The sequence below is a fragment of the Stigmatopora nigra genome, chromosome 5, assembly GCF_051989575.1.
Source record: "Stigmatopora nigra isolate UIUO_SnigA chromosome 5, RoL_Snig_1.1, whole genome shotgun sequence".
NCBI lineage: Eukaryota > Metazoa > Chordata > Actinopteri > Syngnathiformes > Syngnathidae > Stigmatopora > Stigmatopora nigra.
The window spans coordinates 4,339,543-4,357,821 of record NC_135512.1 but is presented as its reverse complement, the minus strand read 5'-3'; the positions used below and the strand labels follow the sequence as shown (position 1 = coordinate 4,357,821).

At 37.7% G+C, this 18,279-nt stretch overlaps 2 protein-coding genes across 4 annotated transcripts; both read right to left on the bottom strand.

Annotated features, from left to right (window-relative positions):
* Positions 1-925: 925 nt before the first annotated feature.
* On the bottom strand, positions 926-10,572 carry bsg (basigin). 2 transcript variants are annotated; one of them, XM_077716593.1, is made up of 9 exons: positions 10,338-10,572; positions 6,806-7,156; positions 5,993-6,161; positions 5,250-5,338; positions 5,004-5,140; positions 4,662-4,938; positions 2,566-2,590; positions 2,416-2,487; positions 926-1,738 (listed from the first exon to the last, which is right to left on the bottom strand). In XM_077716593.1, the coding sequence occupies exons 1-8, from the start codon at positions 10,558-10,560 to the stop codon at positions 2,427-2,429; spliced, it is 1,332 nt and encodes a 443-aa protein (XP_077572719.1). In that variant the 5' UTR covers positions 10,561-10,572; the 3' UTR covers positions 926-1,738; positions 2,416-2,426. The 2 variants fall into 2 exon arrangements, with proteins under 2 accessions (XP_077572719.1, XP_077572721.1); XM_077716595.1 differs by lacking the exon at positions 6,806-7,156.
* Positions 10,573-11,158: 586 nt separating this feature from the next.
* On the bottom strand, positions 11,159-17,227 carry LOC144196426 (E3 ubiquitin-protein ligase RNF126-like). 2 transcript variants are annotated; one of them, XM_077716597.1, is made up of 9 exons: positions 17,006-17,227; positions 15,685-15,743; positions 15,353-15,413; positions 13,906-14,141; positions 13,756-13,824; positions 13,420-13,489; positions 13,171-13,264; positions 12,856-12,971; positions 11,159-11,973 (listed from the first exon to the last, which is right to left on the bottom strand). In XM_077716597.1, exons 1-9 carry the CDS (start codon positions 17,078-17,080, stop codon positions 11,788-11,790), a joined length of 966 nt encoding a protein of 321 aa, XP_077572723.1. In that variant the 5' UTR covers positions 17,081-17,227; the 3' UTR covers positions 11,159-11,787. The 2 variants fall into 2 exon arrangements, with proteins under 2 accessions (XP_077572723.1, XP_077572722.1); XM_077716596.1 differs by lacking the exon at positions 17,006-17,227 and adding an exon at positions 16,264-16,527.
* Positions 17,228-18,279: the final 1,052 nt, after the last annotated feature.

Here is an 18,279-nt window from a genome sequence, read left to right as displayed (position 1 = left end):
TGGGAAAAAGATATGCTGTCAAACACTAACATTTTCAAACACAAAGCCCTAATTGGAATTGTATTTTTTGCATTTTATATTCCAACAGTATAGAACTCACCACAATATTTCCTTCGGTGTATTCAACCCCCTCCAAAGAAGTTTCCTTGGATGGATTCAAATCAAATAAATTTTCAAAATGTCCATTCATCATAAAGCAAATAAAATGAGTTTACCTTAGCAGGGGTAGGCAAATCGGTCCTTGAGAGCCACAGTGGGTGCAGGTTTTTGTTCTAACCAATCCAGCACAGACACTTAAGCCAAATGAGATTTCTGCAGAAAACAAAAAGTATTCCGACTGCAATCCACTGATTGCACTTGTACCAGATTGGTGAAAAGGTGGCCTCCTTATGGGTTGGGATGAAAACCCACACGCACTATGGCCCTTTGTGGAATAGTGTAGACCCTATTTAACAAGGAAACAATTCACAATCCACCCATCTGCCCAATACAGTGTTCCCCCGCTACTTCGCACTTCAGTTAACACGGACGCAGAGCTTCACAGATTTTTTTGGGAAAAAAATACAAATTACATTGAAACAACATATTTTACAGTTTTCTTTTGTTATAACATGAATTTCCCTCCCTCTAACTGTATTCTATATGGTGTACTGTATACAGGTTGGGTAAAAAATCTATATATTTAAAAAAAAAAATTTGGAATTAAATTCAAATTAAGCATTTTGGAAGGAGAATCCCTACTTCGCGGTATGCACTTATCGCGGGTGGTCCCAGTCCCCATTAACCGCGATAAGCGAGGGAACACTGTACACACTTAACACTCACTACACAAAAATAAGCAGTTGTGGGTATAGCAATTTACATATTGTGACATTTTACATCCTTCACAAACAGCACAGACAAGTCAATTGAACAAAGACAACAGTAAAATCTGATGACTTTATTCAGTTTGTGCAAGTTGTACAACAGATGGTGGCGTTTTCACTAACTCACACAAAACTGGCTTGGATCTTTTGTTGTAGTGTAACTTTTAGACAGCAACAACCAAATCACAAAAACTCAGTCAGAATGCATTATGTAGTTTTTTTTCTTTCCAGTGGACGTGATGAGCCTTCAACGCACATAAAATACCTTACTGAAGTATTTAAATTTAGATAATTAATGTTAAAAGCAAATAAACCATCCGTTGTGATTCCTATAAATGTTGCAACTGCAGTTAACTTTTTTCTTTTGCAGTTGGTCCTTCATATATTTTTTGTTACTGATCAACAAGCTTAACATAAAATAAGTCATTTAAACAAGTTCCTATGGCAAAAATCAATACAAGCGAGTTGGTGCTCATTAAGGCAAAGTCAAAAACTTTGCAGAGAGAAGTTTGTGATGCAACCAAAAAGTGTGTAAATTAAGGGCAGTGATCCACAGGGTTAAAAAAAAAAAAGTTGGCTGGAAAATGAGCACTAACTAAAATTCATCATTTCAGACAGTGCGATAAGTTATTATTTTTGTAACAAGACACTTGGCTAGGACAGCGTTGAAACTCATGCAACAGTGGCCTCAAGCAAGGACGCATTTTTACTCTAAGCTTTGAGGGGCAGTACAGCGTAGTGATGATTATTAGAGAATAGAATAGGAGGAAATCACCCTTAATATGAACACTCGAGCACAGGGGGGAAAAAAATAGAAGGTGCAGGGGAGGGGCACAGGACAGCTTGAACACGAGTGCCGCCATCTGGTCATCCTAGGAGAGAAAAAAACATCAAGCAGTTAGGAACATTAACGACAAAAAGTACCGTATTTTCACGACTATAAGGCGCACCCTCAAAGAATGACATTTTTCCATATATAAGGCGCACCGTATTATAAGGCGCACTGTATTATAAGGCGCACTGTCTATTTTGGAGAAATGTTAAGACTTTTAAGTGCGCCTTATAGTTGTGAAAATACGGTAATTGCTATTGACTTCCAGGTATGAAGCACTCACTACACAGTCACCTCTAGAGCCAGCCATTGTTGATGTTTTGGATTTTTTATATAAAATCTTGCAGTGGGGGAGGAGCTATATGATGGAAGATTTTGTAAACTAAGATGACATCTGTATATTTAACAGTATTGTTTCAGTTCAGGCGTTTGTGTTTTTTTTAATATCCGACAGTGGTGGTTTTTGTTTTTTTGTTTTTTCCATATATAAGGCGCACTGGATTATAAGGCGCACTGTCTACTTTGGAGAAAATTTAAGACTTTTAAGTGCGCCTTATAGTCGGGAAAATACGGTAGATAGTGAAGCAATGCGGCTTAACTATTTATTTTTAAGAGGCTAATGTTGTGGAATTTCATTGAAGTCCAAGCAAAAGAACTCAATGAAGTTTAAAGGCATGTTCTTAAATTGAGAGTTGGATAAAGCCTCCATGGAAGTACCTGCTTAGCTTCTAGTTGGAATTCCTTTGCCTCACGTTCTTGTCTTGGTGGTTGGCATTGGAGTTGCTCTTCCTGAAATGCCCACAAATACGTCAACATAAAACCTCCATCACTAACAAAAATGCCGTTTAAATGCTGGCATCTACTTACAGAGGAGCCGAGCCTGAGTCATCGTCTGGAGCGCAGGACAAGCAGGATAAGGAGGACAGAAAAAAAAAGTATGTTAGTAAACAGCAGCTGGATGTTGTCCTTATGTGTAAAGTGCATGCTAATCCATCTTAAATCTTGATATTTTCTGCAAGGTGACTTCACAAGTTAAGAACAAAGATCCAAAAACCCAAAAGCATGCCTACCGGTTGCATCTGACGACATCTTATACGACTATAAACACAATCGTATATGCATAGCAACACGCTGATGAAGCTTGTACAAAAAGAAAGTCTACCTACAGACTTCAGAGGCTCATGCATTCAAGCGAGAGGGCAAAAAGGAAGCCTGCGAGTGGGGAGTTTCATATCATACAGTAAAAATGTGGAAATTGCCAGCACGGACATAGTGACCTTGATGACAACATAGCCATGTTTGCAGACATTACGACGCAATGGAGGCAAATGTCTTCATGAAATAACTACAGTGGCACATACAAAAGCATTTAATCTGACCAGACTTTATATTCTTCTAATTCTGCCTTAATCCTTCTCCGAATTTCCAACATGGATCGGGCATTTTTTGTGCAGTCCTATTCACTAGCAGTTCCTAAATGGATTAGACAAAAAATGCCGGCTAATAAGTATGCTTGGTCATGTGATTTTTTGATTCTACAAAAGACATTTGGTGAGCAATTGATTCAGAAATGTAAGAGGCATTTCCAACACTAGACTAATGCAGTATGTTAGCTATATAGTCTCCTATAGTTGTGTTACTTTATGGGCTATAATTAAAAAGATACATGACTTTATTCGAGTTTTAGTTAACATTTGTATTAGAGCTAATTTTAATGAGATCCATCTTCAGCACACATGACCATTAAGTCCTTTTATGGTAGTACAGTGTTCCCTCGCTACTTCGCGGTTCAGCTACCGCGGACTCAGAACTTCGCAGATTTTTTTTTGAAAAAAAAATACAATTACATTGAAACAACATATTTTACAGTTTTTTGTTATAACATGAATTTTAGTCTCTCTACCCGTATTCTTTATGGTGTACTGTATACAGGGGGTACATTTAAAAATAAAAAATAAATAAATAAATAACAAAATTGAAAAAAAAAATTAATTAAATTAAAATTAAGCATTTTTTAAGGGGAATCCCTACTTCGCGGAAATTCACTTATCGCGGGTGGTCCCGGTCCCCATTAACCGCGATAACCGAGGGAACACTGTAGTTGAAGATGTGCACTGTACATAGGACAACGAAGAAGGTTGAAATCTTACTTGCCTCCTTACTCGACATTTTTTCTAACAACAACTTTTAAAAGCCGACAAACGTGACGAGGGTTAAAAAAAACTGTGACCTTTGCGGTGCCACTGTAGCAGCTTTATCATGCACTGAGGACAAAATGCAAAAATTCATGCAGCAATGCCATCAGTATCCTTTGTTTCATGTTCCATTTCATTTGTTGCTATCATTGACTCTTTCTCTGGCTTAGACATGCATTTGAATGTAATTAACTAAGAAGCAATAAAAGATGGCGCTACAGGTTTTTGTTCTAAAAAAGGGCCAGTGAAAGAGTTGGCGCATATTTCAGCACATTCCTTCAGAGGTGGTGACCAAGAGAGAAGTTCATTCGAGTTTATTTATCACGCGGTCAACCTAAGCTCAACCACTTCAGTTCTGACATGCAGTTTGATTCACTTACCAAATGCAAAATCAGCAGCGAACAGAGAAGTAAAAATGTAAATAATAAAAACGAGAAAAATAAAATAAAAAAAGAAGAATCGTATACAGAAGCGGAAACTGAATTGTGAAAAATTCTCCCAGAGAATTGCAAAAAAAATGGATAGAACCAAAAGACAACAGGAATTTTTTACAAAAATGCATGCCTAAAAAACGACAGTTTGCATGCAACTACATTAGAAATTGGTGATTGATTGGTGATTGGGCAACTGTTGCTCTCTATTTTGTCAGTCTAAATTACCAATGGGAATTAAAACAGGAAAGAAGTCAATAGACTGACATAAAGATTTTTTTCCCTTCAACAAAAATCAATACACTAACAAGTTAGACCATTTAAGAGTGCTACTTACCGTCAGTAACCTCATCGGGCTTTCTCCTCTTCTCATAGATGAGAATGATGGTCACCAGGATGATGACTTCGGCCACGATACCGAGGAATGGCCAGAGAGCGGCCAAGCGGCTGCGGACGCGCAGGTGAATCGTGTCGGTGTTGGTTCCGATCTCGCTAGTTCCCGAGCAGATGTAGTCGCCCACGTCGGTCTCGATGTTCAGGTCGTCGACGGTCAGCACGGTTTTGTTGGGGGTGTTCTTGATCTCGTACTTGTCGCTGGTTCCGTTGATGATGGGCTGAGGCGTTCAATGACACGAAGGTCAACGTCAAAATTGGCGAGCATGCCGACACATGGGCTTACCTCTTGGACACCATCTTGAAGCTTGAACCAGGTCCAGTCAGTGGGTAGTGGGTAGCCATGGCTCACACACACCATCACACCCTTGTCTTTCTCGTTGCCATGCTCAGAGTGCTTGTAAGCCGCCACGTGAGGGACAGCTGCAATGGTGGAAAAGCAAAAAAATGACTAAAAGCCAAGCATTTAAGTGTTTTAACCAGGTGACTTTCTGTAGAAAACTTCATTAATGGGATTGAATAACTGACTTACTTTTGACTTCAATTGTTTGTTGCAGTTGAGGCTCACTCAGGAAAACACACTCATACTTTCCACCGGAAGTGTGGGTGATCTTGTCCAAACTGGAAGAAGATGTATATTTTTTTAAGTGCAGATATATACACTTCATACCTAGTAAATGAAGAAAGCAATAATGTAACTTGGTTAAGAAAAGAAAGCCATTCCCAATAAGTACCGTATTTTCACGACTATAAGGCGCACTTAAGTCTTAAATTTTCTCCAAAATAGACAGTGCGCCTTATATATGAAAAAAATGTCATTCGTTGAGGGTGCGCCTTATAATGCAGTGCGCCTTATAGTCGTGAAAATACGATAACTAATTTAAAAGGGTAACTCAACCCAATTTCAAAATGCTCTAAAATAGCTGAAAATTAGTTCAACTTTAAGTATTTAAAGACACCTAAAAAAATGATTCAGGTAGCTATGGTCATTACAATTGTGCCTTTTGTTTGTGTCCTGCTTGCTCCTTGTTTAACGGCAAATTAAGGTCAGGGTGAGCGTGCAAAACCGTGCTGCCAAGAGCACAGGCCATTGGGCACGTCTACACGGTCAGCCTCCTCGCAAATCAGGAGTGGCGAATGCCTGACACAAAGCGCCTCAAGCACTGATGCTAATAGAGGCAGCAGGCCAGGAAGAGATGGGGAAATAGTCATTATAGAAAGCATTGGGATATAAATGGGTATTCATATGAACCTATGAGGAATCAGGAAGCTCACCGAAGCACCATACTGTGGTCGGCAGCCGTGGATTTGGACGCCTCGATAACTTTGCCATTGTGTGTCCAGTGTGAACCCTTCACGGGGAGACTGGTGTCGGTCAAATTGCAGGTTAGCACAGCCGAAGTCTGGTTGCTAACTTCAGCGGGATCAGTTACAATGGTAGGAGCTTGAGATAGATGAAGGGGAAAAAAAGGCAATATTTCAATTTCTCAACTTTTCATACAATCTGCAACTAAGTTAAACTAAGCCATTTGACCATAGTAGAATAAACTACTCTCAAAAGATAAGATTAATAAGTTGTAATGTCTGTAAATTTGAGATTTATGCTCTTGGATAAAAAAAATGAGCAAAGTTAAATGTTGTAACAAAGCTGTCACACATTTAACTATAAGTTTAAAAAAATATGCACAATATACAATAGAAAATAGAAAGAAGGGAGTTGTAGAGGAACATGGGAACAGGTAAAATTAAAAAAAAGGAAAGTAATTTGAGCTGATCAAGTATATATATATATATATATATCATTAAATATGTTAACATGAGTTGTCAGTAGAACCCACCCCAAAAACCCAACCTTATGACCCATATTATATACAGAACAAGACATCTATCATATAAATGTCTTATCCATGTAAAGGAAAAAAGGTACAGTGTTAGGATGAATTCTAAGACAGGAGATTGGGGGGTGTGGTTTTTACTAAAGGACTAATAGAGAAAGGATGGGATTCGACCAGGAGTGGATTGTCCAGGGCTTGACTACTAAGGGAGATACTTGGACCCGCGTCTCTCTTGCCTTTCTTCGGCACTCACATTCAATCACAATAATGTTCGCTTGCGATCGGATCCACTTGATTTTTGGTGTCTTCATCAGCTCATTGCGGTCGGGGTCGTTGGAGGCGCGGCACTCGTATGTGCCCGAGTCGTTGAGGCCGAGGTTCGTGAGTAGAATGGCGCTGGTGGCGTGCATGACGTACGTGGTGTTTATTAGCACGCGCTCATCACGAGCCCCGTCAAAGAGTTGTTCGAATGTTTCATTGGGTTCCTGGCCTTCTATGAACCACCATTGTACTTCTGGGATGGGGGTACCTATCACTTCGCAATGCAACTCAGCGCTGTCGTCGAGCAGCTTAGTGACGGAAAGGGGAGACTTGATAAAGCCGGCTGAGTTGGCAAGTGTTAAATGATTTTTTTTTTTTTTTAGAGGTGAGGATGTTTTGAGTAAAGCCAGGTGATTTCATGGTTTGATGGTTGAAAAGTAAGGCAGTGAAAGAAAAAAAGGGTAACAAACAGAAGAAAAAAATGATTAATAAAACAAATGAAATGGATAATATGCAAGTAGACTTCCACCCTTATAAATACATATAAACAATGTAATGGTCTACATCGAGGTCAAATTTAATATGAAAAAAAAAAAAAAAAATTACTTTTATCAATTTACGTTACCCGAGAGCTTTTAAGGATTTTAATAGGCTGATCCCAATATTCGGCAGAAAAAAAATAACGGATTAATTAGCTAATAAATTTTAAAAAAGGAAAATACTAAGGCCTATAAATTAAATAAAAAAGTATGATTAAACACTGCTTAAAATAATATTTTAAATTACATATTTCTTTGTATAAGGGTGTAAGATCTTTTAAAACCAAATAAGCACGATGAATTACATTATGTTTGAGGGATGGAAAAAGCAGTAAACAATTGACAAACTATGACAAGAAAAGCAGATGAGGAAACAAGATTTAAAAAAAATGGAATGAGCATCTTAAATATACGATTAGAAATGTCCTGTCTTCAAAGTGTGGTCATATTAATGTGAATAAAATGAATATATTATAATATTTAATATGTGTTCCAGAAAGCCTTGAGTGCAAATAATCTTAACACATTCCTTTCAACAACACAGGCACATTTCTTCTAAGAATATTTATTGCCTGGTGCTGCATTTCTAAGACTGATGTTTTTTCTGGCCCCTCTAAGGAGATGGGATGTCAAGATTGATATACAGTACATTGGGTGGGTCCTGGAAGGGAATTCTGATCTAACATGTGAGCAGAGTAAGTTTCTTCACAATGGAAGGAAAATAAAACTCCAGATTCTTCAAGGGTCTGAAGCTTGAACAAATGATGGATCTAACTAATTGGCTTATTCAAAGAAGGAGGATTAGTGGTAAACAAGGTCAGTAGTCAAATCCATGTATGTTTTAAATTAGGATGTCTTTACCACAATTACCAAAAGGTCACTTTTAAAATTGTCTTTGTCTCTGGATCAGAATGATGTAATCAAACATAAACTATTGTGAATTGTTTTAAATGAAATATCACCATGAAACTATGTTAAGATATGTCAATAAAACTGATGTCAACTACATTCTAGCAAAGTATTAGAGCTTCAAGACCTCTAACGTGCTTTATCTGTTCATATTTTGTATATCGGAAGGTGGAAAGTGAACTAAGGATTGCGCCATGTTTTGAGAAAAAAAATCAAGAAAGCACTATGCTATGGCAATACTTGCAAATGTTAACATTTTACACTAAACTGGAAAGGCCAGTAAAATGTCAAGACAGTATACAACAGTAATAAGGCGCATGTGAGTCCTGCATTAAAAAAGAAGGTTAAACACTGATATAATAAAGCTATTTGATCCTAGCTTTAGTGGAGTGGGAATAGATGTGGTATGGTGAGTGTACCTAGAAAACCGCCCACTTAGTCTAATAATAACAATAATCATTAATTTGAGAGGGCAAGTACGTAGGCACTTGCCAGTCCAACTTTAAGGCTCGGGCATTCATATTTTTATTAAAATGAAATGATAATGAGGAGGATAAGCTACTGGGTTCTCCAATTGAATGAGCAGGTTAAGCTGCTAGGCTCACCAATTATGTAAAATTGAAAAAATATAATAATATTGAACATAATTCCCTAAAAAGAGTGCATGACCTATTTTTTAGCACATTATCGGCAAGATAAAAGAGGAGCTGAGGCTGACATTCTAATAATAGTTTTCATAAATGGAAATGGAAAGAATTGTGATTCAGTTCTGGGATTGAATAGCCTTTGATTGTATTGGAAAACTGTGTTGTGGCCCCCCTGAGTGTAGTGACGACAAACTCAATACTGGTACTGACTGTGAAAACAGGATCAGGGACATTTTGACACACAGTGTCGTTTTTTAAGTATTACTAGTCACCATGAGGAACCACATGGTATTTTGTGTTACTATATTTTACATTTTGTATGGCACTGATGTTGGTGCATTCTTTGGAACTCAATGTATGTGCACACAAATATAAGACAAGATAGTGGAAAATCAACAATGAAGAATGATATATGTATAGGTCAAAACTACAACTAAATTGCTCTAATTTAGGGGCGCAGAATTGGACGTCAATCGCCGTCAGTGCTAGCCAATGGAAGTCCTCGGTTGGCGACAACCCCTAAACATGCAGTTTGGATGTGAAAATGACCACTTTTGCACCAACATTTTATTGAATGGCTTTGGATTGTATTTGTGTAATGCAAATACTCAATAGTTTTGTGCAAATATTCACAGTACTGATGAATTGTATCACTACGTGACAGATTAAAAATAGGCGATGTCAAAATTCCTTGGGGTCTTGGAAAAAAATAGGCAGAAAACTGAGAACCCTGATATTATATTTTCATTTTATAATGTGTGATGTGAGAAAAAGAGGATGATTAAGATCTGGATGCAGATTGACTATGCAAATAAGATTTAAAAAAAAGGTTGTAAGGACAAGTGTCATCAACTGGATCACTATGCAAATATTTAAAAATAAATAAAAATCGAACAAAATAAAAAACGAATCAATGCTAGCCAGTGTTAAACAGAATGTCTGTTTATTTACGGTGCATATTATTTGTTGATTAAAATATTCGAAATGTTGAGCAACCAAGCGATGGCTTTTACAGGCCGAAACACTGAAAAACAACACGATGGACAGGCCATACGTTTCGAATTATCATAAAGCTACCGCGATGTATTGCGTAAGATTCAACATTGCTCGAGGCAAATATAACGACCCCTACCAGACTGGATATCGTTTTCTATTACAAAAATAAAGCGATTTCCAAGGTAAAAACAAGACAGGGTCATTTAAGCTAATCGTGCTAGTGGATATCACCCATAGATATTAATGACCCAGAGGGCGATCGTTTTTCTTTCGTTTGAATCGACGAGGTGAGACTATTGGATTTAAATCGGCAAAAAGACAGACGATAAAGAAGCATCGATACGATCTACATCAGCGATGATTGCGTTAAGGGCGAAGTCTTCCATCGTCCACCAACATGGCTGACGAGAGAGAAGGGGAAAAAATCGCTTACCTGTGGACGCGTTGGCTCGCCAACCGCTCAACATGAGGATACCGACAGCTAATAACAGCTTCATGGTTGACCACCAGGTACGTGCCCGACCACACGCCGATAGATGCACTTCACACCGGCTTGGATTCGGCCGTTGTTTGACGTCTTGCAAGTCGTGCGCTTCTGACGGCTCACCAATGGAGAGTCCCTCTTCCTTCTCGCTGGTGACCACGCCCCAAACCATACGTCATCATGACGTCACAGTACAGAATACAGCAATCCCTCGATTATCGAATCTTCACTTATTAGAAATTCATTACTTTGCGAATTTTATCCATTATAAGTAATTTAAAAAAATAAAGTTAATAGAATATGAAAATCTACACTGAAACTCGTAAGTAGAAGCCACTCTTGCTACTGAAGAAAAAATATAATACTACTTTCATCATTTTTGATTCAGATGAAAGGACTATCCATTTACAGCAGACATAACCCAATTGTTTGAAATTTTTGAATAGTTTCACATATCACGTCCATAGTAACAATATGCTGAATAAAAGCCTTTTGAAGCTAAGAGGACATTCAAATGGAGGAAATGGGTCTTTGTACGCCATACAATTAAAATGAAAGCAGAATTGATGACACTATTTAACAGGAACTTGGCCACTTACAAAACAATCTCAAAAATCTTATTCTACATTGAAGTTGCTTTCAAAGTGGGTCTCGTTTAGTGGTGATCAAGCTGATCAAAATCTCAGTTATTTGTTCTTATGACAAAGGACCTTGCTGGATTATAAATTATTTTATAGATTGACAATAAATACACACAAGAACAATGTATCTCACGTGATATCACCCAAACCTCTTTTATTTTTATACTGCAAATCAATTGGCAACCTTTCAAAAGCACTCACTGTCCACTGAGGTTAAAACTGCACTTAAAACATTCATACGGGTTTAAATGCAAAAACTATTGTGTGGAAAGTATGTTATGATTTTTGAAATGGCAAGTAAAGATTTAACAATTAAACAATCGCACATTTGAAAAGAAAAGCAGCAAAAAAATGGACGCAGAGCAAGTCCTTATGATATGAATATTACTCTTAAAAATGGAATAAATGTACACGTCAATTTGCCTTTCATTCTTGCAAAAAAAAAAGTTCAATTCCAAAAGTGTTCTGGCATGAGATGTCTTTTGAAATTTTCTATACACTTCCACACATTGTTCCTGACAGCGTCTGTCATCCGATGGGGCTTCCACACACTTTTGTTTGAATCCCTGAAGGATAAATAAAAATAAAATAAAATAAATCAGGAGCAGTCAGACCTCACCTGTTATACCACCGTTAAATGGAGTTCTCTCAATGAGAATTCACCCCATTTTTTTCCTCTTTAAAAAAGGGAGACAAGAGAGCAGCTCTGAAGCTCCAGGCAGCTCAAAAATAAAAATGAGAGATAAAAAAATGTTTCTCTACGAGTTGTCAGTAGAGCTCTCGTTACTGGTTGAGCTTGAAGATTGCGGCGTGGATGAGGATGACGAAGATGTTGAGGAGGTGGAAGAAGAGGAGGAGGTATAGTTCATCCCTGATAGTTCTGGTGGGTTAGTTGCTGTGTTCTGACCACTTAAGCTTTTCCTACACACTGGACACGTGTCGTGCTAAAGACAGTAGTAGGGGGAGAGAAAAAAATCAGAACAATAGGAATAGAAAGGATGCATTAAACATTCAAATGTGTACTAAGCTACCATAAAATAGACACCTCCCTTTTCCAGGAAAAATAAAAAGCGATTACAGAGGTACTTTGATTATGCATGACCCAATTTAAAACACAAAAATAGATTTATGTGATGTGTAGTTTTGAATGCGTACTTGGATGATGTTTTACTTTTTTGTATTTTAAGTACCGTATTTTCACGACTATAAGGCGCAACGCATTATAAGGCGCACCCTCAATGTATGACATTTTTTCCATATACAAGGCACACTGTATTATAAGGCGCACTGTCTATTTTGGAGAAAATGTAAGACTTTTAAGTGCGCCTTATAGTCGTGAAAATACGGTAATTGCTATTGACTTCCAGGTATGAAGTACTCACTACACAGTCACCTCTCGAGCCAGCCGTTGTTGATGTTTTGGATATTTTTGTATAAAATCTTGCAGAGGGGGGGGGGGGGGGGGGGGGAGCTATATGATGGAAGATTTTGTAAACTAAGATGGCATCTGCATATTTAACAGTATTGTTTCAGTTCAGGCGTTTGTGTTTTTTTAATATTCGACAGTGGTGGTTTTTCGTTTCTGGTTTTGTTTTTTCCATATATAAGGCGCATTGGATTATAAGGCGCACTGTCTATTTTGACTTTTAAGTGCACCTTATAGTTGTGAAAATACGGTATGTCATTTTTTTTCAGGTGAGGGTTTGATATGATTTCTATTCCTTGTCTGTAAAACCTCAGTCCAGATTTTGCTACATCAGAGTGTAAAATATAAACTGATTAGATACAGTAAATTTCCAGTGTATGTGTAAATGGTGGTCTCATACCTGTTCTAGCCAAGGTACAATGCAATCGTTGTGGAACATGTGATTGCAAGGCAATTGCCTCACATTTTCTCCCACAGTGTAATCTTCTTTGCACACTGGACATTCCAGTCCTGAAGCTGCAAGACAAGCCGTACAATATAACAACATCTTATGTGCTTTTTACAGGCCATTTATGATGACTGTTGTGCCAGTATAATGCAATTTTTAAACAAAAACTGAACACAATTGTCACAGAAAAAATAGATAGTCTTGAAATAGGAGACACTTTGTGGACCCTTTAAATAAAGTAAATAAAAATGCATTATTTCAACTTACCGACATGGTGCTCTGAAACCAAGACTGAAGGAAGATTTTTTATTTTATCTCTATCAGCAGGCGGAGGCCCCGTGTTCTCAAACTGGTTTAATAACTAAAAATTGAGGAGAAAATATATATTGCATAGTCAAACACTGCATAGAAAATTGGAATCCATAATTTGCAGACATTGAGACTAACATCCAATCCAGGAGTTGAATTAGATGTGGATCGTCAATGAGGTAAACAGAAAATATCAAACCAAAATACCTGTGTTATGATAGCATCTAGCCCGTTAGCACCCCATGCATAATCCATAGGATTTGAATGAAGAACACCCCTGTGTAATAAAAAAAAAAATCCTTGCATTAAAATCAACTGGCAACCATCAGTGCATGCAACTAATTCAGACTCTAGTATGGACATTCAGTGTAAACCTTGTATAAATAACACTTAAATGAGCTGATATATGGCCACTTCTACACTTAATGGCTCCTTCTCATGTGCATCAGAATAAACTCAAGCAGTATTAAAGAAACGGGTACATAGTATATTTTCAAATTAATTAAAAAAATGAAAAATGTAGTTGCAACTATAAACTCTCACCAGGGTCCAACTCCAATATTTGGCATTGCAGTCGGTGCAATGATTCCATTGACTAGTTGCTGAATAATTCTGCAAAAACAAAGAAAGAAAGGAGATTTACGGAGGAGACATTTGGAAACAAGGCCGCTTCTACATGTGAATAGCACTCACCCCTCCAAAGTAGGAACGCCATCATGTCTGCCAGGCTGCCGCCTGGAGCCGTGACGACTCCTTGGTTGCCTGGCGCTGTAGCGTTGCCGTGACGCATTCTCCCTTTCTCGTCGGTTCTCAGCGTCGCGGTTGTCTTCCGGTCCGAGTCCGGCTCCAAAGTCGAAGGCATCGTCGAAGACACTTAGTGAGAACTGGCCGTAGCCCGACGGGAATGTAAACAAGTGCTGGTCGGCCCTCTGGAGGTAGAAATTTAGTTGCCACATAAGAGGAATTTTAAAAGCTTCAACAGCTTTAAACAACAAGGCAGTGGTCATACTTTTTCAGGTTGTGTTTGTGACAACACACAATTGAGCAAGGAAATATTGTTACTTTGGAAAAATACTAATAACCAAAAATACTTCATTTGGAACGAGATGTTACTGTGATATTACTTTTAATTTGATTATTACCTCCTTATCACATTGCCTTTTTCATAGAAATAAGTAAATATACTACTAGTATTAGCAATAATTACAATTCCAAGTTTGTGTACGTCAGTTGCAGCTCAATGTTAGACTGTTATATGATGTGTTACATGACCAGTAGGAGCCAAAAAAAAAACATCTTGTCTCTTCAAATGTGAATGGGTGAGCATTACATTTGAGAAGTTGACATCCAAGTTGGTAAAAAAAACACCAATACGAACATTATGTATTTAAATTCATCTTGTTAACTTTGAGTGTGAACACAGATTTTGTTGACTGCTACATCATAAAATGTGATACAGCACTGGAAGAAGTGTTTGCATGTTGACTGACACCATAGACATGTTATTCCCACATCATCAACAACCAAACATTGAAGTCTATCCATTTCCTTGAAAGGTTTGGTAGAATGTGTCAACTCATTTGCTGCTATAAACGATAATTGACGTCCAATTTATTCAAACTGAGAGTCCAGTTCTCCCAATTCAAATTGTCTGGACATCAATTGCCAACTAAAGCAGCCAATGAGTTAAAGGAATGTCCAAGGGATCACACGAAACATGGTAGTTTACTACTCTTTACAAGTGCGTCAGCTGACTGTAGGTCTGATAGCAGCAAACTGGGAAAGTTCCGTCACGCAATCCTATTGATAAGACACAATAAATGTCCGTTGCGGGTCACATGACTTGTTAACTAACTACAAAATTGTGCCTGAAAGTGGCAACAAAGGTATTGGTGTTCTTCATTGATCATTTCCGACTGTGCATTCTGGTGGTGGCTCAAAAGTGGCAGACCTTCTTCCACAAAGTGGCCCTCATTCTCCTATGTCATGGGCAGAGAAGCCCCATTTTAATTCATTTACCCTCACTGCTTAGAAATTCCTTTCAGATACCCAACAATATGTATGCACGCAACATAAAAGTCGCTTTCCATATGACCCTTTTAACACAGAATGTCATGTAAGTAAAGAATGAGTTAGGAACCTCAAATGGTTGCTGGTTTTGTGGCCCGCTGGAGATGGAAGACGCAGAGCCATTGTCAGCACTAGACGGGAAACAGATAGTTGACGAGTTATGTGGCGATATCTTTTTTTTTATTTTTTCCTGTTTCAACCACACCAATTGGGCTTGTTTGCCTATTCATGTCATAGCATATCGATTAACAGCCAATTCAATGTATCTGCAACGCTTACACACTGCATTAATGTAGTTATGATTGTTATTCCATTACACACAATGAATGGTGGAAGATTTATAATGTGAGCAATTGAAAGGGTACCTGATATGGATGATTCAAAATAAAATATTGTATATACCTTCTTTCTTCCAGCAACTCCTCAATGAACCCGGATTCACATCTTGGACAGGTGTACTCCTTTAAAAAAAATAATAATAATTAAAAAAATGTGCCTCTTCAGTATCACAAATATTAATTAACAGCACAACTCGGTATAAGTCTACATTTATCTGTCTTTAATACGGAATAAAATATTTTTGTGTTTTAAGATCAAATTAAAATGAAGAGTATAGATGTATATTAAATTTCCTGATTTTCCCAATTTTAAATCAATCATTGCAATTTTTTAATCATTTTTTTCAGTGTTTTTAGTTCAAAAATCATTGTGTAAAATCTAAAAATATATTTAGAAAAATCTAAAATAAACATTGTTTTAGATGTATAAAAACGGAATATTTAGGTTCTTTAATCCAGTAAATTTAATCCATTTATTAAAAAAAATCTAAATATTATATTTAAAATGGTTCGGCCTACATGAAATCAAGTTGACGTTAAAGCGGCCTGCAAACCAACCCGAGTCTGACACCCTATGAATGCTAATCCATTCATTCATTATCATCTTATCCTCACAAGGGTCACGGGGGTGCTGGAGCCACACCTTCATGCATCCCATCTTCAAAAAATAGGTCATCATTGGTTTTGGAAAGGAAGGGAGAAAATGTACAGCCAAGTAAATGTCAAATGCTTCGGGCATTGTTAACAGGCACGTTGTCATGGTGAATTTCATTGTGGATCATATGCCCCATTATGTAGGGGGAAACTCATAATTAATATTTTGTGACACCAATCCTGACACCACCAACCCATTGTATTGTATAGATCCAAATCACTGCAGCAAGTGAATGAGAGATCATTCCAGAATGTGACAGTCTGTAAACATTACGTAGGATAATGAATGGCACGCTTTCAAGAAAATACACCAGCTTTATGTAAACATCTCTATACAATTTACGGCATTTTGTGAGCAAAGAAATAGACGTAATTTGCGCATAACATCACGTCACTGTCGTTCATACGTCAATAAAATGTTGTCTAATTTGAATCTGACATTAAAATGTTATTACGTGGAGGTTTGGGGACAAAAAGGGACGTGGCTAATTACATACAAATGTATATTTTAGTAACGAATCGGATTTTTACATGATATGCGTTAGTAGAAGGTGGCATGATGGTAAAATCCTTCTGTTAGCATGAAGTTAAAAGTGTGACCTCATAGCATTAGCTTGCTCCCATTTGCCTACGATTACGAAATAGTCCTTTAATACACATCACTAAGCATCAAACGTTTGTTGAATAACGTGGTACACTTTGTCCTTTAACGGAGTATCGGGGGTACTTACGGGGAGACGAGGACTAATCTCAGCGGAGCATCTGTGACAGAAGAACCGGCTAGGCCATGGATGTGCTTCGGCCATCTTTTAGCCTGTGAGGCGGAGAGGTAGAAGCATGTAGGGGGGGAATCCAAGAGGACAATGTGTTCCCCCCACAATAAAATCAGGCAAAAGTTAGGATGTCGCTTTTTTTCCTGGCCAAATAAACTCATTAATTGACTTATTTCTGTGTCTGATTTGACAGGTGATCACGATTAAAAAGCTTTAACGTGAACGTACGACTTGAGACAAAATACATTATTTCATATGAAATTCATAGAAATTATAATAGGTGAATTTACGTTGTGCGTGTATTTTTAATGTTTATTTTATACAACAGAATAAAACAAAATAGGTCCGTTGTGAAGTAGTATTTAGTAGCACTTATTTAATGTGACCACAAGAGGGCAGTATTGTAAATATAGTGGAGTACAGTGTATAATCCAATGTGTATTTATTGAGGTCAAACGTGTAGAAAAAAACAGGCTTTTTATATTAATAATACAAAATAAACCCTCATTCCCCAGCCAAACAAATTAATCTAATAAAAAGCACAATAATTTCATTATCTTAATGTCTAAAATAGTAACAAGTGGAACACAGTTGAATGAAAATGTAATGCTGGTTCTTTTTATTTTTAGATATTAGTCTTTCTTTTCTTCTAGTATTCATAATAAGATCACCTACTCAAGTGTAGTGCCATATGACTGACTGGCGACCAGTTTAGAACGTAGTTTACCTTTCTCCCAAACTTGTTGGCCACTATCCATGGTGTACATACCTTTTCCATAAAGTCAACTTGAAAGAAGTTGAAATCAAACATGAGTGTTCTGATAGTGCAAAAAGCAAAAGCCTCACATCTGGACAAAACCTGTGGATCCCGAAAAAGTTTTAGTAGTAAAAGTAAACTAATAGTTGTAGGTCTCCATTTACCTATCAATGATCTGCACTCAAGAACTGAAAATCCTACATTTCCGCTGTTTCATGGCCAAAGTGTAAACTAATGGGTTGAGGGAATGAAAACAAACATGGCGGATGACTAGATTAAGAGTGGATGTTTCCTCCGGAGCGACGCTGTGGATGTCATGTCTAGTGTGTCTGCTGTTGTGTCTGCAATGGGCCATGTGAGAGCTGGAGAAACCTGTCTATCCCATGGGTTCAGATTAGAGAAGGTCTGATAGCACGGAGGTTTGCTATGTCTGCTCGGCTGAGGTCATCTATTGTCTCTTTGTGCCCCGGTGCGT

Excerpts from the sequence above, each read along its gene's own strand:
- LOC144196426 (XM_077716596.1), bottom strand. The coding sequence starts at position 16,392 with ATGAAATTCACCATGACAACGTGCCTGTTAACAATGCCCGAAGCATTT. Across the intron at positions 15,414-15,684 it reads GAGTTGCTGGAAGAAAGAAG|TGCTGACAATGGCTCTGCGT; the intron begins GTATATACAATA and ends TTTCCCGTCTAG. Across the intron at positions 13,265-13,419 it reads TAGATGCTATCATAACACAG|TTATTAAACCAGTTTGAGAA; the intron begins GTATTTTGGTTT and ends CTCAATTTTTAG.
- bsg (XM_077716593.1), bottom strand. The coding sequence starts at position 10,560 with ATGGTTTGGGGCGTGGTCACCAGCGAGAAGGAAGAGGGACTCTCCATT. Across the intron at positions 6,162-6,805 it reads GAACATTATTGTGATTGAAT|CTCCTACCATTGTAACTGAT; the intron begins GTGAGTGCCGAA and ends ATCTATCTCAAG. Across the intron at positions 4,939-5,003 it reads TTCAAGATGGTGTCCAAGAG|CCCATCATCAACGGAACCAG; the intron begins GTAAGCCCATGT and ends TGAACGCCTCAG.